Genomic DNA, 24,433 nt, shown 5'->3' on the forward strand with positions numbered 1-24,433 from the left:
CACTGTATTAAGACAGAAGTGGAAATCTCATGAATCATAAATTCAGCCGTAACTCTCTGCATTGCTCAGCAGCTCTTATTTATAACTTGTTAAATGTGTATTTGTTGTGCGATCTTCTAAGAGCCTCTAAGTGCTTTTGTGTCTTCAGATCTGCGGTCCGTCCAACCCAATCCACTCATGAAATAACGCTGCCACAGATATCTTTTTAACTGCCTTTTGATCTTGCACACTTTTAACCTCGTGTTATTTTCGTGCATAACTTTGTTTTCTAGACTTACTGTCGTTTTCTTCTGATTATGTTTGCTTTTTTCAATCTTTGGTGCATTTGAGTCATTTTCAGTTGGTCTTGTTTGCTCTTGTATTAATTTGGTTCAAACTTTGTTTAGTCGAGTGCTATTTACAACGTTTCTCAGCGTCCCTGTTTCTTTTGTGTAGTTGGATGTTGGTGTTAAAAAATAGTTTTTGTGCGTTATATTTTCTGAATTCAGCATCTAGACAAATCCATATGTTTTATAATCCATCTCTTTCGAAGCACCTCGGCACGGTATCTCTTAGAGGTCGAGCCTTTTGTTGCAAAGTAGTAACATGATATTGATAAATCTGACAAAATGGCATGGCAGAGTAACTGGTTTCAAGCTGGGACATTTGACAATTGCTGCAACAATCTCAGTTCGCAGCCCTTTTTGTCCTCACAGAGCTAGAGAGACAGGATGAGCAGCTGACTGTGTGTGGAGTCTCTGTTTTATGTCAGTTACATGTACTGTAGCTGTATCCTGTCAGAGATGTGACGTCTACAGCAATCACATCTCATTCCATGTTTCTTCCATGAGGCACAACAGTGAAACAAAGAACAAAGAGCCAACATCCTGCCAGTCTCAGACATCTCATCCAGCATCCTCTGGTCTCTAGTCACGGTGTGTTCATCAGTAACCAATGAACCAAGGTGTCAGATAACAGACTGGAGACAGAGCTGTGAGTTGGAACTCACTTTGTATAAGATAGTCGTAATGCTAGCGACAGCACAGAGAGAACGCAGACTAAACAGTTAGCAGCAAAGCCTGTGAGGAGACAGAAATGTCATAATAGTACTGGCGTTAAGCATCTTGTGCAGTCAACACGCAACCGTCTAGATGTGGAGTAATGGGAGCGTGCAGGTATTTATTCCTGCTTTATCACACTGTAATGGACAGACGTTGACATTAACTATCCCTGTTCATAAGTTGGAATGTTGGAATGTTGAAGGCTCTTAGTGGAGGAAGAAACAATCGCCACAAACAGCAAAATGATGAGGTTGTCTTCCTCATCCCACCTCTACGTTGAGGTGGCCTCATCTCATGTCTCTCCTCAATACTCGCTTCACATCTTCATCCCTGTTGTCCTCCTCTGCCTCATCTGTCCGTTCGCCCTTGATTGTTGGGCAATACACCATCTGCCAGCGGACACTGCGCGTGGACAGGGGGCATTAGCCATTATGTAACTGCGCTGCCGCTCGTCCTCTGCCTTCACTTCCTCCCCCTTCGACAGTATAGAGCAGTGAGTCCAAATAGTAGAGAGAAGCAGGAGATGTCCCTTGACCCCCCCACCCCAGGGCCCGCGATCCACTAGACCTTGACACATTAGACAGTGACTCCAGCTACATAGATCAGATGCATCATCTTGTAACTGATCACAGTTCAGTAGGCACTCAGAGCATGTGAGTTGCATCATTTTTTCACTTTTTACATCATCCTTCAGATCACTAGACATCTATAAGTTTTCTGATGACATCTGCTTGTAATGTAGATAATACACTTCCAGACATACAGCCAGATTCAAGTCTTCAATGCAGCATAATGGTCATTTGGTAAATTAGGGTCCCAATTAGAGGTTAAAAAAGGCTATAAAGTACGATGCGTCATTCCTCTCCTGCTCCACTGTCTCACCCAAGTATAGTCACCTCCAGTTGCAAAAACCCAATATGGCTGAAATGTCAAACCAATGGAAGATGTCATACTCACTTATATGTCCACTTCTGAAAAATATCTACGGTTCCACGTACAACAAGATAGTATGATAACTTCATATTTGCAACAATGATTGGCATGGTATGCTAAAATTTCCCATCCAATCCCATTCATTGCTCTAAGCTAACTAGCGGTGAGCCGGTCTCTGCAGGTTTCAGCTCTCTAACGCACACACAGAGGAGGGAAGAGTCCCTGTCTGTCTCGCTTTGCGGCTCCGAAGAGGTTGGCGAGTGTGTATTTAACTAAAAACTGGCCTGTTCACTGACTTTGAGTGACATGGTCACTAATCCAAGTCTAATGCTGGGAAAATCAGAAAGTCAATAAAACTCAGCTCCTTGAACAACAACTTTAAAAGGAATGGGAGAAGCACTGAAAGCGAGAAAGAGTGAGCTGTCATCTCACTTTAATTGAGACTGTCACACACTGAATCCCGAGGCAGGAAACACTTAATAGAAGCCACCCAGTTTATCCTCGCGTGTGATTGAATGAGCTGGATGCTCTGTAAGTCGGCTGCATCTTTATTGTTACTGACACACTACAAATTGGGAGAAATTTGTCAAATTCAAGTCTTTTGTTTTTGTTTTATTTTATTTGTGTGGAGTTTGTTTATAGAAACCCCCCCCCCCCCCATGCCATCGAATAATATAAAGAACTAAAATGGGGACTACTGCCTGTGTAGTAATCAGAGGTGATGGCTGGAGAAGACAACTTTTCATTATTTGTTATCATGACACAAAATGATCCACAGCCAAAGGCAGTTAATTAAGATGGAACAAGACGGAGATTAAATTGATTTAAGTAAGACCATAATGCAGTAAATTGTTCTTGCAGATGTAATTCCATTTTGTAGTTCATTAATATAAGTTTATATTTTTATACGTGTATAAAGTATAAACTGATGCAGAACTGTAGAGCAGGAATGTTTATGCAGTTCCTGCTACTGAACAATCATTTAGCAAAAGCGGTCCGGTAGATGATTCCCCCCCCCCCCGTGCCTTCAAAGCTTGCTGGCAATGAAAATCTGCAATTAGGAAGAGAAGAGAGAGTGATAAAATGTGAAATAACAAGCCAAGAAAGACAGTCTCAAAAAACATGAAAGGAGTAGCAAGAGGGATTTTTAAAAAATGAAGCCAAGTTGATGCTGACGTAGAAAGAGTGGTCTTATATGCAAATGACAACAGGAGTAACTGCGATGAGCGTTTCACCATGGGGCCGCTGGTCACAGGCCAGTTGTAAAAAACTGATGCGTGTTTGACAATGAGTTCCCGTAAAAGTCACCCCACGGCCGTCGACTCCAGGAAAGAATTCCGCTTCCCAGGTTTACTACGAACACCTGGGAAATAACAGGTATCTTGTACTCTTGACTCCTTGTCATGATGGTCAGTCAACAAACATTTTAAGAAAACAACATACTGTTTATTTTGTCGCCTTCATTCTTCTAACCTCAAAACGCAGAGTAGCTGGCAGTATTCCAGATGAAGAAATGTGTGTGTGTGTGTGTGTGGGGGGGGGGGGGGGGTTCAAAAACACACATCATTGACATTTCCCCTGAGAGGACAACATCATTCTACACTGTTTTCCACATCCAAACGTTGTAGCAGCCTGTCTACTGATGGAACTGGATGGTGCTGATTTTGATGTGATATAACTGATAGGGATTGATTGACAGAGTGTAAAGACCAATAAGAGCTAAAAAAATATATATATATATATATTTTTTGAAGTATTTGAACACTTTCATTCAATATCTTGAGGTTCATCAACTTTTTTTTCGAGATTCTGTGAAGGACGTCTGAACTCAGTGGCGGTTCCAGTTGAAACATCCAAATTGGAACTACAGAATAAAATTCTGACCTCCAAGTTCAGCCACAGCATTAAGGTCAGCTGCAACACGATTCATAACAAGAGGAACAGCATGCAGCACTTTAATTACCTCTGATGGGAAAGTTATGATTTCACTGCAGCGTGTCACTTTCTTTAATAAAGCAAGATATGGGAGAAAAATACAAATACACGGTCGTCATGAGTTGGATCCGTGGAGGAGCTGCAGGGTTATGAATGGAGGCAGCAGAATCCTCCTTTGTGCGTGGAAAGATGAGTCTCTCATCGTGTTGTTTTACATTCATTCACACCTCGTCTATTAGCTGCTGAAGTAGCTAGCATACCTGCACTGTCAACTCTGACTCACACCTGACTGACACAACGCCTGCCCGAGCGTGACAGGGTGTTGAATGTGATTGGACCAAACCGAAGCGGAGCAGCCTCACAGACTCGTGTTTTGACTCGTGCTGGAGTGAAGTCTCAGAAACAATTAATACAAAAAAATAGCTTATGTATGAAAAGTCTCGGTCCTGGTTTGATCCAGACCAGAGGATGACTCAGTCGGAGTTGGAGTAAAAATAAAAAAAGACCTTGAAGACTTTGTTTTTGTGGACTCAGACATGGATAATGCGTCTTTGGTAATCGTCCATTGGTTCATTTTTCCTTTAATGTCTTGGCTAGGAAACAAAAAACTGACCAACATTGTTAAAGCGGCCAGCAAAATAATTGCCATTGAGCAGCTTTCTTTGACAGAGAGCAACAAGTTTTGCAAAGGCTACAGTCAGAAGAATTCTTTCTTCTTCCTCGAGGGTGGAGATACAAGTTCCCTCAGGTGAAATATCATAGGTTTATATCTTCCTTTGTTCAAAGTGTAGTAAACACACCTAATTTTCAGGAAGGAGAAATATCCTTCAACTGTAGAATTTTTCAATGTCATCCAAGCGTCCACTTTCTCCCCTCATATTTCACCTTGCAGTTTGATGAAATGTCCTTTCCCGTGCATGTGTCATCGACTGTTACGTAGGAACAAGGTTGCTGTCAGCGGCCCACACGGTGTGTCCCTCTGATTGTGTCCCTCGAGACGTAGCTCAGAGACAGGAAGGTATATCGGCTCTCTAAGATCAGATTCAACTCTTGAAGCTGAAGATCGTCCTCACGTATATCTTAAATACGAGTTCTACAACAAGTTTTTCCAAAATGTCCAAAAACTATTGCTCCAGTCACAGTGACGCACGTCAGACTTGCAGAGACAGCAGAGTTTGATAATCAGTGAGCAAATATATATTATGTGTTGTCAGGGCTGCGTGGAAGATTTGATCTGCATGTTGTGTTTTTCTAAGAGTGGTGTTGGACAGGGGATGCTTTCCCTTGACCCACCGCTCAAAATACACTACTCATCCAATTGACAGTTTATTCCACAGAGGGATGAGTCACACTGCTTAACACACACAAACACAGGCGTGATGGAGAGAGAGAGAGAGAGAGAGAGAGAGAGAGAGAGGGAGTGAGAGAGAGAGGGTCCTTAGGTTTTACTTTGGTGAAACTAGGTTGCATGGACTAAAATCATCTGCAAACCTACTTGAAACTTGTCTGACACCTTTTTCCTTCGTCCTGCAACAGCCAGTCATAACATGCAAGACCACAATGTCAAACTACTGTTAATGCAAATTAATTTCAACTGATTGATTTCAACTGGACAGTGCAGCTGCTCAACAAAATAGACAACATAATAAAAACAGGAGATGGTTTCTTGGATGCTTCAGAAGAAGAGTGGTCTCTCCTCTTCTTTCTCCAATAAGCAATTATACAATAGATCTCCTTTTAGTCTCCAGGACAACCGTTATGAAACAAAGTAGGCAGCCGGTGGCAGAGGAGAAAGTGATACTGTGTGTTCAAGTCAACACAATCAGGAAAAAAAAAAGATCAAAATAAGATGCAAAGAAGCAAATGCAATTACACTAAAATGCAGTGAGAAGTCATGATAATATTAATAGTTCAGTGTAAAAATGTAAATGTGTTACAGAAGATACCTTCTTATATTCCTGATTTCTATTTTGTTTCTTTATTGTTTCTTACTGTGAAATGGAGCACTGCAATCCAATAATTTCCTGCTAGGGATTAATAAAGGATTTCTGATTCTGATTCTGATAATAATAGTGATCATTTTGAATGTTGTCTCACTTGATACGTAACAAGGCACCAACTTCACATAAAACACATAGGGACATGAAACACAGACGGAAGAGGAGGGAACTCAGAAAAACATGATGGAAAATCTGATTTCCTGGAATATTCTATACCAACTTTTTCAGTATATGAAAAAAGTATGGAGTTTTCTGCAATATAAATGACTGTGTCTTATATTTCTGGTCTAATACTACTAGTAATAATAATAATAATAATAATAATAATAAAAAATTTTATGTATTGGCAGAAAAATGTGTCAATTTTTCACAAAAATATTTGTACAGAATGCATTAGGCAATAAAAATGGATAAATAATAAATAGATAATAATGAATAAAAAGGGGGGCACGGTGGCACAGTGGTTAGTACTGTCACCTCACAGCAAGAAGGTTCCGGGTTCCAGTCCCGGCTCCATCACAGGATCTTTCTGTGTGAGTCTCCATGTTCTCCCTGTTCCTGTGTGGGTTCTCTCTGGTACTCCAGCTTCCTCCCACAGTCCAAAGACATCAAGAGAGGACGAGGCTGATTGATTCTCTAAATTGACCGTAGGTGTGACTGTGAGTGTGAATGGTTGTCTGTCTCTATGTGCTGGCCCTGTGATGGACTGGTGACCTGTCCAAGGTGAACCCCACCTCTTGCCCAAAAGCTGCTGGGATAGGCTCCAGCCCCCGTGACCCTTAACAGGATAAATGGAAGAAAATGGATGAATATAAATAGGCGTGTCTAATATTTCCATTCTAGGACTAATACCTTACTGGTGTCCCTATAGCATCATCTGACATGGGCAGTTTTGAGAAACGAATATAACAATAAAAAGCGTCACGGTGGGCTGGATCACGTGGGTGTGTAGTGACCTCATTCACTCTCTGGCTAATTTGATCATTTTCATTAACAGCGGATACTTTTGTGCACCGGTTTTGTATCTTTCCAGTGAAAATCCCCTGTGGTGTGTGAAGGTTATCATGTTGGTCTCTGGTTAGAAAATCACTGGTCATGTGGCCTCATTCTCACTCTCAGGGCGATGTTGTATCAGGGTGGACTGTTTAGTAGACAGGGGGGTGTTCATGTGCGTAACCATGTCTTCGGGGCATAACTAAACAAACCCCGAGGCCATCTGATTCAGTGACAAAGGAATAATAGCAGGATTCATTCCTCATTCGACATCTTACATGGAGAAGCTGTACAGCAGATTTCCACTGAGGACCCAGACATGAGAGATGTGTTACGGAGTGTTAAAATGGGTTGAGCGACGTGGACGTTCAGCCTGCGCTTGACGGAGATAATCAGAACGGTGGTGAGCATGTGATTGTGTGAATGTCTCTTCCAGTGAGCACACACGAGGCGCTCCCTCCATTCCACTCCCATATTTATAAATGACAAACATCTTCCTGTATAAGAATAGTAACACACGCATAGAAATGCCCATCGGTTCCATTGAATTATTTACTTGGTTTGTGTCTTTTTGGTCTTGACAGAGTTAATTTTTTTCCCCACGTGTGATTTAATTTGTAGCACAGCCAGGATTTTACGTAAAAAAAAAAAAAACCTTCATAAAAAAGTACTATAAAAATCCAAACATTGTTCCCATGAAAATGAACAGAGCTGTACAGAGCAGTCCACGCCATAAACACTTCAACGCGGACCTAAATATAGAATGAAATAGCAAATAAATGCAGCAGTAAATGCTGCCTAATTATTGCGTCACTTTTTAATAGATATTTTGTTCTTGTGTGTAAGCATCCTGCTCTGTCCTTTCTGCTGCTGTAGATGGACACTTGTCTTCTTCTACTATCAGAATTAGAAGCTGAGCGATAGCCATCATACGCCACCTAGTCCCCGGTGCACAAAAAATTCTTTTACATTCATAAAATCAGCGAAAAGAAACAATTCCCGAGACCGTGAAAATTCACTTGAACCCGTGTGTTAAAAAAAAAACTTTACCTTTAATGACGTCACTGTAAATCATCGGTCCTGTTCTGTACGTGTGGCTTAAATCAACTCTCCACCAAATAGAGAGGGAGCTTCTTTCTTCTGTAAACACAGTGGAGCGTGATGAATCCTCATGGGCTTTACAGAGCTGTCATGTTTCTTTAACAGCTTCATCACAGCTTCTCTCCCATAGCTACAAGGTATAAATGGGTCACAGGCTCTTCATGCGGGGCTGCACTTCTCAGTAACTGTACACATGAATTAGCAGCCTATGATGAGACTGGTGAGAAAGTCATTATTTGCAGAAATGAGAGGTTGGTGCACATCTGCGCTATCTCGCTCCCCGTGATGCTGCGGGAATCGTGTGACGTTGGTACCTCAGCTTCTCAAGTGAAACTTTTTATCCTGGTTAACAGGAGAGTTGCTGAATCACATTTGCCTTGATTCATGCTTCTGTCTCTCCCTCTTTCCACTCTCTTTCCATCTTCCAGTACAAACAAGTGGAGCAGTACATGTCGTTCCACAAACTGCCGGCAGACTTCCGACAGAAAATCCATGACTACTACGAGCACAGATACCAGGGAAAGATGTTTGATGAAGAGAGCATCCTGGAGGAGCTTAATGAGCCTCTGCGCGAGGTAGGAAAACAACAAAGCGTCGTCTACCAGAAAAGTGTTCATACACCCACAAACACACTCCTCCTAACCCTCCTCTGGCAACGTGGGCTCGGACACGATCATTACAGTGAGGAACTGTAGAAAAATATAGCTCTCTATAAGCTGTTCTGAGTTTACCCACTCACCTTGTAGTCAATAAATCTCTGTTATGGTGTCATGATTTGCAAATTTTCCAAGGTTTGTTTTTTAGGAACAGATGGCTTTTACCTGATTTTCCACTGAACTTCATATTCCCATGCATCCCAAAGTTGTTGTTTTTTTTTCTGCTGCCAGCTGATGCTGTTTACAGCAATTTACAGGGTAAAGGATCCTCTTGATTCAAGGTTGGCACATGAAATGCTTTAGTCAGTGGAAAAAGGAAGAAAAATAGGGAGAATATTCAAAGGAGCAGGACTATCAGCCACGAGTACAGTTTTAACCTCAAGTGTTTGTCCTTCCTAAAGTGCTTATGGTTAAACTGACAGTTTAACGTTGTTGTTGTTGTTGTTGTTGTTTTAAACAAATGTTGATTAGTTTTTTTTCTATAAAAAAATTCTCATCCATTCATTAAATTCTTCAGTTAAAAATACAAAGAAAAATCCCCAAATAAATGAGTTAAATCAAGTATTCTCCACAGCTGACTGATGTGATGTCACTGGCTGTCATCCTTCAGGAAATCATCAACTTCAACTGCCGTAAACTGGTGGCCTCCATGCCGCTGTTTGCTAACGCTGATCCGAACTTTGTGACGGCCATGCTGACCAAACTGAGGTTTGAGGTCTTCCAGCCGGCCGACTACATCATAAGAGAGGGTACCATCGGCAAGAAGATGTACTTCATCCAGCACGGCGTGGTCAGCATCCTGACCAAAGGCAACATGAGCATGAAGCTGATGGACGGCTCCTACTTTGGTGGTATGTTACTCTCTTCCTCTTCTTCTGTTCTGTTCTCTTCTCACTGTTTATTAAGCAGACAAAGAAAAAAAAAAACCATCCTGACATTTTACTTGAGTTTTTTTGTCCAGTCTTGCCTCACAGCCACCGCTGTCCCCATTTGTCCTCTCTCTCTCTCCCTCTCTTTCTCTCTCTCTCTCTCTCACACACACACGCACACATACACACACACACGGCCTTTGTCCCATGGGTTTTTGGTTTAGGCTCCATTTTTAACATCCGGTGACCTCTGTAGCTGAGGCGGGGCAGCTTATGTGCCAGCAGCCCACAGCCATGTTGAAGCAGTACCGATACACAGTGCACATACACACCACGCACGCACACACACACAGACAGACACACACACACACACACACACACAGAATACACCACAGGCGTACATGCGTATTTGTAGTCAAAATCTGAGAAATTAAGATGAATGCGACGGCAGACCTACGTTTGTCGCAGATATACATGTCATAGAACCACACATTATACAATCAGTGTACTAACTGGCAATGATAGATCATGTCACTATGACGGGTGAGATCCTCTACTGCTACTGTCCCCGTCTCCACTTGCTTGCTCCAATATTAAAACAGACAATCATGGAACTGAAATGGCTCTATTCAATTCATTGATACATTCAGGATTGCTTTCTATGGTTTGAAATGCAGCTGCTTCGCCTTTGTCAGTTGTTCAAATTTGCTGTCCAGCCACAGCCATCCCATAATTGCATTGCTTCACAGAGTAACTGTCCAACAAGTAATGCTATTTTTATACATTTGGGTTTGCCGAAAGGATTTTAAACTGAGGTTTTATTCTGTTTATATTTACTGACTGACTTAATCTGCATAGGTTAGTGGTAACTTCCACAGTGCAAAGCCTGAATGTCACTTTTGTTTGAGGTTTATTTATAGTTAATACAAGTACAACCAGTTCCTTAATTGGAGGAGGAATGATGAACCAGACTACAGGAAATGAAAGCTGGGAATATTCCCATCAATCATCTGGTATTTATCATTGTTTTTCATATTTGAGGATGGCAGCCTTTCCTTGGGCTGAAAATAGTTATCCAGTGGTTTGAAGTGGTTTTCAATTCAACCCCAGTGGTTTCATTAGTTTAATCTCCCAGCACTTTGCACTGCACGATAATGACGTTAGCTGTATGCAAATGATTGTGTTATAACAAGCAGGAAGTGACAGTTGATAAAAGGCTTTTGAGAAGAGGAGTATTTCCACAGGAGAATACACTGTATAATGTGCTCATTTTAACAGGTCATTTACTGAAATATTCATTCGTCGAAAAAAAAAAATGTATCAGTTAATGTGTGTTCTTTTTAACCAAAAAACCCTTATTTGTTCAACATGACTGGGCAACAGAAGAATAAAATGTGTTACATAAGGATTATTTTTAACTTACATTTCACCTATTTCTACCGGCGCGGTCCAAAGGCAGACAAATGCTCGGATTGATATCCTGCAGCTTTCGCCTCCATCATAGCTGCCGACAATGAGCAATGTAACCGCAAACTTACAGTAAGCAGCATAGCCTCTGGAGGCTGTTAATCATTAATAGCATGGAAATATAAATCCTTTATCAGATAGAGGGACAAAAGGCTCCCACTCAAGGTTGCTTTTAGATAACCCCATGAATGTACTGCATGTTCAGTATTTTGAATAAAGCTCTTGCCTGGCTCCTTCCATTAATGCTTCTCTTATTATTTAACCTAGCATCATACCTTTGCAGTAGTTTTATGGTTTAAAGTGCAACAACTTTAAGTAGACGAGGTCAAAACTGAGTTCAGAATTGAAGTGGATGTCTTGTAACAGTGTCCAAATTCAGTTACTTATGTTTAAAAAAAAAAAGAAGATGTAAAATAATAATAATAATTAAAAAAAGAACATCCGGTCTGCCTTGAATGCAGTTAGCTCCTGACAATTAGCTTGTTTTCTTGCTAGTAACTGACACCCTACATATTAAGTCTGCCTGATGACATTTAAATTGTTATTTAATCCCTTTTCCTGTTTCAGTCTTGCCTTCATGTGTTAGACAGCTAATACAATCATAATGAAAGAAGTGGCTCTTGCAGTTAGCATGCTACAGCTAGCTAAATTTAACTACCTAGACAGTGGATGAGCAGGCAACAAGAGGACGCATTAGAAATTGGGTGTTGTGAGCTTGCAAACCATATTGGTCACACATTGAAATGGCTGAAATTAAAACCGAAACACATTGTTTCATGTTATCCAAGGCAAAAATGCAATGTCTGAATTTTGGGGGTCATAAACAAGATTCGTTGTCATGGTCCAGATTTAAAAATGTATTAGATGATTTTTTTTTTTTTTTTTTTTTTTTTACACAAATCTACCTACACCAAATTTGGCTGGACAGTGGATAAGAACTTTAGAGGCATTTTCCTCAGCTTCACTGTTTGCATGGTTCTATGCAAACAGTGAAGCTTTTTTTGCTCCAGGCAATGTCCATGCCAGTGTAGTGACCCTGTGCTGCTTTTTAATGGCATCTCCTGGGTTTTTATTATTTTTCTCACTTTCTCATAGAGGAAGTTGAGCTTTCAAGCCAGGGGAAAGAAGTCACAGAGGAAGAAAAATAGAGAGAATGAGATACTAGAGCGAGGAAGGGGAACTACTGAATGTAATGAGGCTTAGCTGCACGACTCCAAATATAGAGTGTGTTCCCTTAACACAGCTGTCAGTGCTGGATGAAACACACTTACTCCGTTACTGTCAGTAGATCATGCTGTCCACACACAAACAATGCATGTTGCTGGAGGCCTATAGTTTTGTTCACCTCAGACATTTTTGATTAATTCAAAAATATTGACACTAAGGGGATGCACATTTTTTCACGTGCATAGACATATAGTCGGACTAAAAAAAAAAGTTCTTCCTGCCAACTGGTGCCTTTCCAGGAAAAAGTGAACAGCAATAAATAGGACAGAGCAAATAGAACGCATCCAAGAATAATAGATGTCTTTCCAGTGTTTTATTATGTAGTAGCAGGGTATCAATTTCACACCTCTCAACAAACTCTTTTCCCTGTCTCCGTCTTACACCTGGGTTATGTCACTGGACCTCTTTTTTTTTTCATGTCTGTCTCTTGTCTGGCGTTCGTCTCAACCTCCAGAGATCTGTCTGCTGACCCGTGGCAGACGGACAGCCAGCGTGCGATCGGACACCTACTGCCGCCTGTACTCTCTCTCTGTGGATAATTTCAACGAGGTGCTGGAGGAGTATCCCATGATGAGGCGGGCCTTTGAGACGGTGGCCATCGACAGATTGGACAGGATAGGTAAGAGCAGTAAATGCCATTCGCTTTCATTTTATATTTCATTTGAACAAAGTAATGTTACTGATCCGTTGGTTGGTGCGTGACAGTTGAAAATCGAATGCTAGTTAGCAATAAAAAAAAAAAAGTAAACTTGTACTTCAGGAAATACTCATATTAGGATATTTTTTAAAGAGCGTATCCACATTAGCAAGCTACTGGTGAGCCCAGGTAGCTTTACTGTTTCTTTAAAATACAGAATATTATTTTCATACACGAGTACATGCGAATTTAAACATTTAGCCGTGGACGAGTCTCACCGATAGAAGCTGCAGGTACTATTTGGCAAGTTATTCATAAGCTATATCTGTTGAAAGCAATAATGCTGTGTGAATTCTTCTACAGACGTGTGATGGAGTAGTGGGTGATAATGCAATTTTGGTTGTGAAACCTTTCATTTCGCGGGCGTTAAAGAACTGGAGCGCCTTCTGTACATTAGGAGAGCAGCTCGTACGTATGACACTTTGTTCACAGGAGCGTCTGTGTTGGTTCGAATGCAGAAACACACACATACTGTTTTAAAACTTTGCAACCACTGCTTAGCAACTGAACATGGTTTGGGTTTTTTTTCTCTCCACAATGCAAATACCCCCTCCCATCATGATGGCAGAGACCAGCAGCACTACTGATGTCACATGACAACCCTTCCCATGTTTACAAAAGCTTGGCATCCACCGCCACCTCCCAGCTGTTGCCATGGCAGCAGGATTCTACACATGAGCAGCCTTCAGTCAGTCAGCTCACATATTTGGAGGGAGACTGACATGTCTGCTCGGAAAGTGAAGCAATCATGAATGTTAGGGGCTGATGACGATGTCCTCTGTTGGTTGGCTGCGTGAACTGATGCATCCGGCAGATCAGAGACTTTTCACAGACTGACAGAAATACAAGAATCTCTTCTTTTTTTCTTTTTTTTTTTAAACCCTGACATCTAAAGCTTCAGGCACATTTCGATGTCAAACATTTCTGACCGGTAATGTTTATTCAGAAGTATTTTAGATCTGTCGAACCATAATTACACCTACTGAGGGAGCAGTTCCTGCACAGAGTGGGGCTAATCCTCAATAAATAATGTTGTCTTCTGCCTGCAGCGTGCAAACTCATCACAGTATTCAGAACCAGATCCTAATCTGATTCCTTTGATATTATACCAAGAACTGATTCAATGCTAGAGTGTTAAAAAAAAATGGTTGGAACAACACGACTAACACTGTATGAATGTGATGATGACATCACCGTTGGGTGACTTGGCTCAGGCTGCAAACCATGTGAAAATACAGAAAATTAAGCAACTTTGTTTTATCATCAACTTCGACAAACAGCCTTATTACTAAAAACATGACGGTGGGATTTGAAAGTTTAAAATGTTCACACATTGCTGATATTTTGCCCGCTTGTTTGTGCGTTTATTAACTCACACATCACCTCTCTGTCTTCTCATGTCTTCTCACTCTTTACCGTATTTAAACGCTTTCTCTCCTCACCGCCTCCTGCAGCCTCCCTGATCCTTGCCCCTGAGCAGAGGAAGTAGGCAGTTTAACTGTCAGCAGGTTCCTCTCACCCCCACCTCTAAGAGGTTCATCTTATGTTGACGTAACAGTGGTGAGAGAACCCATTAGAGGTGGATTCTGACCACTTAGTGACGCACACGGCACTTTTGCCTGAACTGCACGGGGTCAGCTGTGATCGTGTACTTACACACTTCCCTGCTGTGTAACAGAGTTGTGCCTGTTCTTGAGCAGCCATCATGTCGAGTATGTGACTTTTGAGAATGATAAAATAACACAAAGACACTCGATACCCTGGCCCCAAGGTTGAGCCCAGCGGATGAGATGAGTCTGCCTGTTATTCGGAGGATTTCAAGTTTGTCACCAAATATTACCTTTGGACTGTGTAATCCTGTTGCCGAGCAACCTTAACAGCTGCACTTAGTTGACCATCGAGACGAAACCAGTCTGTTTTTAAAATATTCTTCAAATGTGACTTCAGCCGGAAACACTAACTTTGCTCAGCTCAAGATGAGATAAGATAATCCAAACTTCAGTCCGTAACATTAGAATGAACTTCAGCAACAATGCTACTCTCTATCTTTGTCATTGCAGGCAAGAAGAACTCAATCCTGATGCACAAAGTTCAACATGATCTCAACTCTGGTGTTTTCAATAACCGTGAGAATGAGATGATCCAGGAGATCGTTAAATATGATCGAGAGATGGTTCAGCAGATGGACGTACCGCGACCGCCACCCATGTCTGTGACACCTCCTCTACACGGTGGGGTTTTTACTCCTATAAATCAGCCCCAAAACTCAGCCATTGCCACCCTGCAGCAGGCTGTTGCCATGAACCTTTGTCCCCCCATGCAAGGGAACTCAGTGGGAGTGGGGAACCTGCAGTCCCCCAGGATGGTGAGGAGATTCCAGGTAATGCAGAGTGTATCAAGCCCTGCCTCAGCCTCTCCACTGCAGTCCCAGCTCCTTGCTGCTGGTGCCTTAGCTCCAGTGCTGTCCACCCCCCCTGTCCAGAGTCCACTTGCCATCGGAGGACGATTATTCCAATATGGATCCAGTGCCCTGGCTGGTCCTGCTTCAGGCTCCCAGCTGTCTTTAGCTCAGCAGCACGTTGCCAGCCCCGCTCACCGTTCCAGCACACATAAGAGCACCCATTCCTTACAACTTGGGAGTCTGAGCCAGGACGCCAGGGCACTGTCAGCCTCGCAACCCTCACTGCCTCACGAGGGGTTGCAACCAGGAGCTCCCAGTCCTCCCCAGTCTACACGAGTCTCCTCCACTTCCATTGGACCCATCCAGACCCTACCAGGCCACGCAGGTATCCGGAGTGCTATACCACCACGGGTGGTGTTGCCCCACCAGATGTCTGTAGGAGCCTTCCCTGTAGCATCCCTGCCCACTTCAGTGCAGGGCCTCGGGGCTGGTGCAGGGTTGGCAATAGGGGGTGTTGGGACAGGTCTGGGAGATTTGAGATTACCCAAGAAGGACTCCATTGTGAGCCTTCCCGAGACAGACCAGATCAAAATCAGATCCAGGCTATCGTCAAACTTGTAATGAAATGACAGGAGTGAGTCCCGGGGGGCTCCGCTCCAGTTTGACTATCCGAATGTATGAACTGAGTGACTGGCAGCAGGAACATCTGACAGAAGACTGTTTTCACTTCAAATCTGTATGGTGACTTTTAAATCTGCAGCACTGAGATGTTTTTAGATGCACAGAACAGTAGTGACAAGGTAGCATCGCCCCTTTGCTGCCGCCTTTATTCACTGTACTCCATAATGTATCACCTCCCTATCTTCCCGGTCACCTCATATACGCCGTCATATAAAAGAAAACCAGGGACCCATTTTAGATATCCAAAGTCTGCACTTTAATGGGGTTAAACGATTGTATCTACCATATGTTGTCATTAGGAAGGCAGAGAAGGACCAACATATAATAATAAACAGGACTGCATCATTGTTGTGGTTTAGTAACATTAAAACAGTGTTATTCTTGTGTTTCCTAAGTAGATCAAATTTTTAAGCTCAAAACTGGATCCTGTTAAATAACATATTTTTCATAATAGTCCTTGGCCTTTTTTGCTAGTCTTCTCAGCCTCTGATAGTTTTGAGATAATTGAAAACGACTATCCTTCCTACTGAAATAAGAGCTGCGGGACAAATTGTCTCATTCCAGCCATGCTATCGATTTCTACCGGAAACATCCGCGTATTCGTTGAATTTGAAGCTGCAGTAATCAATATTTTTTTATATTAAAAGTGAATGGAATGAATGTAAGTCGAAGTGATTTAACCGGAAGAGAGCAGTCACGGCAACTTCTTACCATTAAGATTATCAAAAATGTAGCAGCTGAAGAGCCGGATATTGTTTTCAAAGCAGGATAAACTCAGACTTGATTTGGACTTGTCCTAAAATGAGCTGAGATTTGATTTAGAGACTTGAAAACAATCTTAATTTGGCACATTAACTTGAGGAACTCTCTGATGAGCTGAATGTCATTCCCATCGTGCATGTCCTTACCATACGCATCTTTCCGGTGGGCGTGGCCACAGAGATACCACAGCACACCTGTGCCGTAGGATTTTGGCAGTAAAAACAACATGGAAGGTGCATATGCAACTTATGATGAACTTGTGCAAGTGATGTCATAATAAAGGATGACCTCATTGAACTTTCACCTGGGAATGCATCTGAGTAGTTCAGGTTAGCTCAGCCACATTTGCTGTATGTTAGCATGCTATTAGCTTAAGCTGACGAGAGTGAACATTTTTAAAAGGTGAGTTTTTCCAGCTTTGCCGTGACGACTATGTTCCCGTGCAACACCTACTGGCTCATGTTACACTGAGAGAAGGAAATAATGGGGAATCCGCACAACTGGAACATTTGGATAAAAGGGAGTTAAAAAAATCACGTAAATAGACTTGGACTTGAGACCAAAAGTTGGAGACTAGCCTTGGGGGGATTATTGTTAAAACATAAGAAAATCCGCATCAGCGAGCAAGCTGGGTTTGTGGTTGGAACTCAGAAACACTTTAAAGCGGGAGATGTGTGTTTGTGTATGCTTATAAGTTAGTGTTTCACACAATGAATCTAACTATTTGCCTCCAATCTTAGCCTAAATCTTAGCCTACATGTAGGTTCTTGTAACGTTGCAGCAGAAATACGGGTTCTGGAATCTGACTTGTGTTTGTAGCACTGCAGTTCACAACATGTTGGTAACCCAAAACCAAGCGATTTTTGTTCCTGCTCCAGTCAATGAATTATGATGAAATCCTGTGCTATATAAAACAACATCAGAAGCTGCCCATAGTACACCTATTTTTGATCTTCACCACAAAAGAATCTGACATGATTTTCTATTGGCATTGTTTTTTTTGCTGCCACCAAGTCATAATGCAGCGCTGGTAATTTAATTACTCACACCGACCACAGCTATGATGCCGGGAAATATTGCAATAATGAAGTTTCTCATCATCCGAATGTGCAAATTGTTTACTAGTCTTTACAACATTATTTAATTGTGACAAAATGTCATTAATACAGCTGTAAGATTCACAAAAAGTAAACAATAGCTAGGAAAATAAATAACCCGACTGTAAATGGTACTATCACATAATATGCTAGTCGTATAACCCATCCACATTTTGTGAAGGTATCTCAGAAATGAGAATACACTGCCAGTTAATTCCATAAAAAAAACAACAAAAAAAAAACGAGTCAAAAATGTGAAACCATTCAAACCCGCGTCATCAAAATGTAAATCCATTCTTTTGTGGACCTGAATCTCACGTTCCTTCACTGGGGCAACGTCTCACTGCGTCGAAGTCATGCAGATAATGAAGCCCCCGCTCTCCGCCCTCCACCATCGCCACTGTAAACACTGGTCTGCAGAACAGAGGCTGATTGCCTTTGTTATGAAGGGGTCATTGGACGCAACTGATTTGTGTCCATCAGCGTTAAGACGGGAATCTTCTATCTCCTCTGGATCTCACATTCTGTTCACCTCGTCACACTAATGCCTGAACCATCACGGCATAATGAGAGGGGAAAATGGAACCCCTCGGGTCTGTTTGGGACTCGTATTATTCTCCTTCTATTGGATTTCATTATTCAGGTCCAATAATAATGAATTCCTCCGCTATGATCATTTTGTCTCCTTTCAGGTCCTGCATTGTTATGTACCTTGAGAGTTTCAAGTGGGACAAAGTTGAAGGTTTCTCAGTATTTTTATACAGTGTTTTTTAGGTCAGTTGTGTTTTTGTTTTATGCTTAAATTATGCCCAGTGGAACTTATTTGGATGCTTAGAATAATTAACATAGGGGCTGTTCTGAGACTATTGTTTCGCTGATGCAAACTCTGTGCTCGCTCTCCTGGCCGTATTACAACAGGAAGACATTTAGTAACAAAACTAGGATTCAGACTTGTTACTTCACTAGAATACACGACATAACACCAGGCAGGTGAAGGAGAGACAGAATGGATTACGACAGATTACTTAATCCTCCAAAATTAACCTTTCAATCCCGATAAAATGAGTCACAACAAAGTCTAAAATTTAAAAATTATACAATGTTTTTCAGATGAATGAAAGGGACGTCGAGCAAACAATGCAATAACAATTTGCTTGTCACTTTAAGATGTTTTCCTGTGTTGTTGAGGTGCTCATGAAAATGCAATATTTGATTTCCCAACATTAATGAGATGTGAATCATGTAAACGGACTATTTATTTACCCTAGTTTACTGTAAATGTAGATGTGCTGTATTAACGATACTCTTTTTCATCCTATTGTCCTCTGGCATGAACAAACCAATTAAAACAAGAACAAACCCATTTGTTCCTTTTTCACAAGTTTCTCACAGAACCGCCCACAGGTTGGAATTAATAATCCAGTGGCTGTGAGCCCTGCGCGAGTGTACATGTACTACGTTCAGAAATCCTGCACCAAATCTGCTTTATTATTGAGTTTCTCCCCCTTGTTACTGCTACAGAGGGGCAAATATAGAATCTGTCAATCTGGAGAGAATAATTTCATCATTTAAAATCCATCAAAGAGTCGGAAAAAGTCACATGGCCTTAAATTTATCAAATAGTTCGAAAGAAGTTGTGTCTTTTGGCCAGGATTTTTTTTTTTTTTTTTTAAGGGAACTACTTATACCTTGTAGCTTCAAAATGAACAAGTTGGGGTTCGATGTGGTCACAAACTGGTTAAATTGAGGGAACTAATTAGACAAAGTGGCCACAAAGTAATCAAATTGTGGGAGCATTTTGTGGCCAGATATTAATTAAATTGAGAGAACTGATTATAATCTATAGCTACAAATGAATTTACCCAAGAGAACAGGTGAGATCTCATGGCCATAAAATAGCTAAACTGAGGGAACAATTTATATCTTGTGGCCACAAAAAAGAAAAATGGAATATTTTTCTTTTCATTTCTGTACAGTGCTGCTGCGATCTGACCCTTCTGGAAACTCATGAACATGTTTAGCTCAATAACTCAGCTGTTAACTTTGCAGCCTCCAGGCCTTGGTGAAGCCTCATGGTATCTGTGACCCCCCCCTACAAGCACACACACGCACACACAGCGGCAACATAAAGAGACAATGCTTTTCCAGAAAGGCGATTTTCTGTTCAAATGTGTCTCCTGGTTGATCGATGATAGGAAAAGAAGATATCCTGTCTGTCAAATGTTTACTTTTGTTCGATCGGAAATTATTCCGGAGTCATGTTCACGTCACTAAACCTGTCAGTGGGAATACTTTAACACAACTAAGCTTCAACGGAGAACCAAGAGAGCACCACTTCCTGACCCCTGCGGAGAAATGAAGGCCAGTTGACGCATCCTCACACACTTCAGTGAAAAAAAAGAAAAAGTGAATGACACTTGAAACAATCAGGTCGCTCTCTGGGAAATCACATGCTAGATGTTGCAGTTCAAGTGTTTGTGTGCCACCGAGCTACTTGTCCCATCCCCTCACATGTATGGTTCATACCTAGTGCCTAGCATATACCGTAGTCTGCACATACATGTACTACGTGTATTCTCTATGTGTGTGTATGTTTGTGTGGCTGTATAAAAAACTGCCCAGAACGTCACTGTCACCTCCGTCTTATTGCAATATGTACAAAGAAAAATAAATAAATAGTGTTTAATTACAGCATGATTCCAAGGCTTCATGTTTAGCTGGTTCATTCTGAGTTGGTTAGCATGTCCTACACAAACACCAGTTCAGTTTTAATAAACGTAGCTGAGCACGTAAGCGTGTGAAGGTGAACTCCTCTGAGTTCTGTCACTCCTGATGTTGTGACTCTTTAAAATTTGATTAAATTTGTTGGAAATATAATCTTACTCTTTTAAAATGACCATTTATTTTAGAATAGCCAAGTGTTTCCCTTTCGGAAGTGATCTGGATCAACTTGTAGATCCTGAATAACGAAGCTAGCGTATCGCTACTCATGATATTTCTGGACGTGTCAGACAAATCCCTACCAAGACCCTGAGTTCATGTGAAATAAGAATGCCTTGATTGTATTCTGGGTTAGTGAAACAGAAAACCTATTTCTGATGATCATATTTTCAATAAGTTCTTTGATGCCATGTAATTAAAATATCATCGATCCGGATGAAAATGTACGAACGGATTCCGGCGGTATGACGATGAGGATTTTCTGTTAAATGTAGCGGCGAAGGTTCAGTAAGAGCTGTACGTGTTATTTTTAGATGCAATTTTTTCAACATTCACTAAGATAAAGGTGTAAAAAAAAAAAAAAGGTAAAACTTACACTTAATGTATTGTTTATCAATCTATTGTCAGTTGCTTTGTTATTATAGCTTCAGTCCTCCTGAGGTACCCAGATCCTTTCTAGAAGAAATTCATGTAGAAATGTCACTTCGTCAACAACGAAAGTACTGACTCCACATGGATGGGTTGGACTTGAACAAAGGTGTGAGTAGTGAAGTATGATTGTGTAAAGTATGGCAACAAGTGAGGGCGCCAAAAATACAAACAAAACAAACAAATTTGCAAAAAAGTTTTTACTTTGGCTTGAGGTTTGTTTTGTTTTGTTTTTTAAAGGAGATGGACACAGGATTGCTGAGTAAGCTCTGACGTAGGGAACAGGTTAAGGTGACAGCATCTTTATAACACACGACAACATGGCTGGTAACAACAACGGCAGACCAAAATATTCCTCTGTCTTATGAAACCAATGCTGTGTACATTGCCAGGGTGACTGCCGGGTTTGTTTCTGGTTGGTAAACTCTACTTCTACATTCTATCGCAGCCATATTGCAGGTACCTAGTCTATTTTGCCAGAGCTACGTCACTAATTCCTTTTTTTCCGTTTTTGCTAACTTTCAAAAGACACCACACTGAGGCTGGTGAGCTCTTCTGTGGGTTCAATCTTCCACTGACAGGCTGTTTTCCAACTGTAAATCTTATTTTAAAGAATGATAAACTCAGCTCAGTAGTGGTTTTGTTGCTACCACTTCCTGTCAGTCTGAATAAAGGTCAGATCAGAGAAACTCACAATGTTGTATGAGCGCGCACACACACACACCTACCTGCCAATAATATAGTCTGCTCTGGCTCTCTTACTCACACTGCTGACTCCTCTCCCCAGCTCCGACCCCTCCAGGACTGTCTGTGCTCTCTCTCCTCTCTGGGTAGTGTTGCAGAGACCTGGGCACTCATGACACCACAGGCCAGGAGATAGTCCGGGGAGCCAGAGGAGCCTGGCACACACATCAAAGTGCCCTCGGAGAAGCTGAGTGGCCTGGCTATCAAAGAGTGGCTTCCAAGTCGCACATGTCTGGCAGATCGCAGCCAACACTTGTCCTGTGTCAACTTTGCGATGGCTCTCCTCGCTAAAACGTTACTGTCGCGGCTAAATGTGACAGGTGGTGTCATTCAGAGGACACTCATGTTACCGTCTATGCAGCGTTTCATTGTGAAAACAGACCACGCACGTCGAAAGGAGGAAATTCAGACATCGTTTTATTGTTTTAACAGCTTATTTCTATTTCTAGTTGGAGATGGTTAAAAGCTATTCCTGGACGATTTGAGTGTTACACAAGATAAGGCCTGCACTATATCAGCTATGGCTAACCAATATAGGAAAATCATATTGGCCTGATATTAGTCAGTCATTTATTGATAAAATGTACTTAGGTGGTATTCTCTACTTGTTTACTTGAAATTTAGAGTTTTCGTGATCCATCTTTCATTCAAAATAAGAGGTAAAAGCTCTTCAAAATGATGAGTGACTGAACATTCTCCTCTCTAGACACAGGAGTAATCACTGTAAATGTAAAACTTCCTGTCATCCCACCGCTCCATAACAACTTCCCCATACTACCCTAATACAAAATCATCAAGAAAAAGATGCCCCTCATCTCTAGAGAGAACCCATAATGGAAGATCGCACTACTTCCTGCTACAAGTTGTTTTCCATTACTGCAGGATGGTGCGTTGCAGCGCTGCGATCTGACAGCGGCAGACATCCTTGGAATCACCCCAGAGAAACCGAGACGCACACGGCAGCTGCAATTTGCTGTAAGGACATCTTCAATATCCTGTTTACTCCCTCAGTCAAAGTCAAGCATAGTTTACCTCCAACACACACACACACACATACAACAGCATCCTAACAAAAAGTAGTGTAAAGTGTGTATGCTCTCTGGCCTGCCCTTCTGCATGCACACACACAATATTGATTGAGACCCTTATTCCCTGGATATCCATCCACCCATGACCACTCATCGGCGTTGCACTCAGGTGGAGCAGCCCATTATGTTGTTTTCAGGCAACTCTGTGTGTCTAAAGTTGAGTAACACGATATGCTACAGTGTGAGATCCTAAGACCACTTCACCAGACAGATGTCTGTCCTTGACCGTTAGCTTGGCAAGAGGGGCTGAGAACAAAAAGGTTACACAAAAAGAGAAAGGCAGTGTTTCAAACTGTGATATGAATGTAAAATAGAGCTGCAATAAATACACATTTGTAACGCCAGATGAACAAAAATAACAAATAAAAACGCGGATAATCTTTGTGCTCGTGATTAGCATTAGCAACTTGTGCTAACGACCTTGCTCTCTGGTCTGCACTCTAGCAGATATTCACAGTGCTGAGCACCAGCAGCCAGTGTGAGAACAAATGAGTAAAGTTCCTCACAATGTTTCTCCCAGGGCTGTCCAAAGTGGGGTCTGGGGCCCAAATTTGGCCAGCCATAAGATTAAGTTTGGCCAAATTTTGCTTTAAATGTTTTTATCCCCTCTGTAATGGTTCTATTTTCTACATTGTGAAGCACTTGCGTATGTTTCGAAAAGTGCTGTAAAAACAAAGCTTATCATTACCCTGCAAACAGGCCCCAGTGGGGCCCATGCAGGCTTTTTGCGGGCACTGTGGGCTAGGGCCAGCCCAGACCAAACCCTAACAGGTCCAGTGCAGGTTTGCCCACATGGAACCCAAAGGTCTTGGCTCTCTGTGGGCTACCTGAAACCAGCCCACCATACTGCTTTGCCCACAGAAAGCCCAGGCTGGCCCAGTGCGGGCTTACCCACATGGGGCCCAAAGGACTTTTGCACCTGTGGGCCCACGCTTATTTTTTTTTGGCAGCCCATGTCTTTTCCTTCACTTTTTTTGGAGGGAATTTCAGAAAAGGCGCAGAGAAAAGACATCGGCTGGGCTCCTGATTTTCTGGCAATATTCATAGATTTATTGTCATTAACTTTATTAGTTCAATAGGGTGAGTGGGTCACTGGAAATTTCCAAGACATTTCTCAGTTATATTCTCTCTAAACCATGAATTTTAACTTTTTAATTTTAACTGTTTTTCGCAGGATGTTAGCTAAGATGGTACTGCAAGCTAGCTTTCCTTTCTCAAAACTGCTCCGTAATATGGCTGTCTATCAGTCTGCTGTCTGTGGGATGTTACTCATACAGTGGCAATCACGGTTTTTATCTGTTCTGTTGTCCCAACATTAGTTGTTCATGGCCGTGCCCTCGGGGCGGGTCCCGTACTCGGTCAATGAACGGTTT

General features: G+C 41.8%; 1 protein-coding gene across 2 annotated transcripts in view; it reads left to right on the forward strand.

Moving 5' to 3' along the window:
* Positions 1-20,538, forward strand: part of hcn2b (hyperpolarization activated cyclic nucleotide-gated potassium channel 2b) — a 47,030-nt gene extending 26,492 nt beyond the window's left edge. For both annotated transcript variants that reach the window (XM_086223757.1, XM_086223758.1), the window contains 4 exons: positions 8,431-8,577; positions 9,269-9,509; positions 12,676-12,840; positions 14,979-20,538. In XM_086223757.1, the coding sequence (XP_086079883.1) occupies positions 8,431-8,577; positions 9,269-9,509; positions 12,676-12,840; positions 14,979-15,940 (1,515 nt within the window). In that variant the 3' untranslated portion in view covers positions 15,941-20,538. The remainder of the gene's footprint in view (positions 1-8,430; positions 8,578-9,268; positions 9,510-12,675; positions 12,841-14,978) is intronic.
* Positions 20,539-24,433: the final 3,895 nt, after the last annotated feature.

Source organism: Aulostomus chinensis, chromosome 14 (assembly GCF_037954235.1).
Source record: "Aulostomus chinensis isolate RoL2024-O1b breed Wild chromosome 14, RoL_Achi_v1.0, whole genome shotgun sequence".
NCBI classification, from domain to species: Eukaryota; Metazoa; Chordata; class Actinopteri; order Syngnathiformes; family Aulostomidae; genus Aulostomus; species Aulostomus chinensis.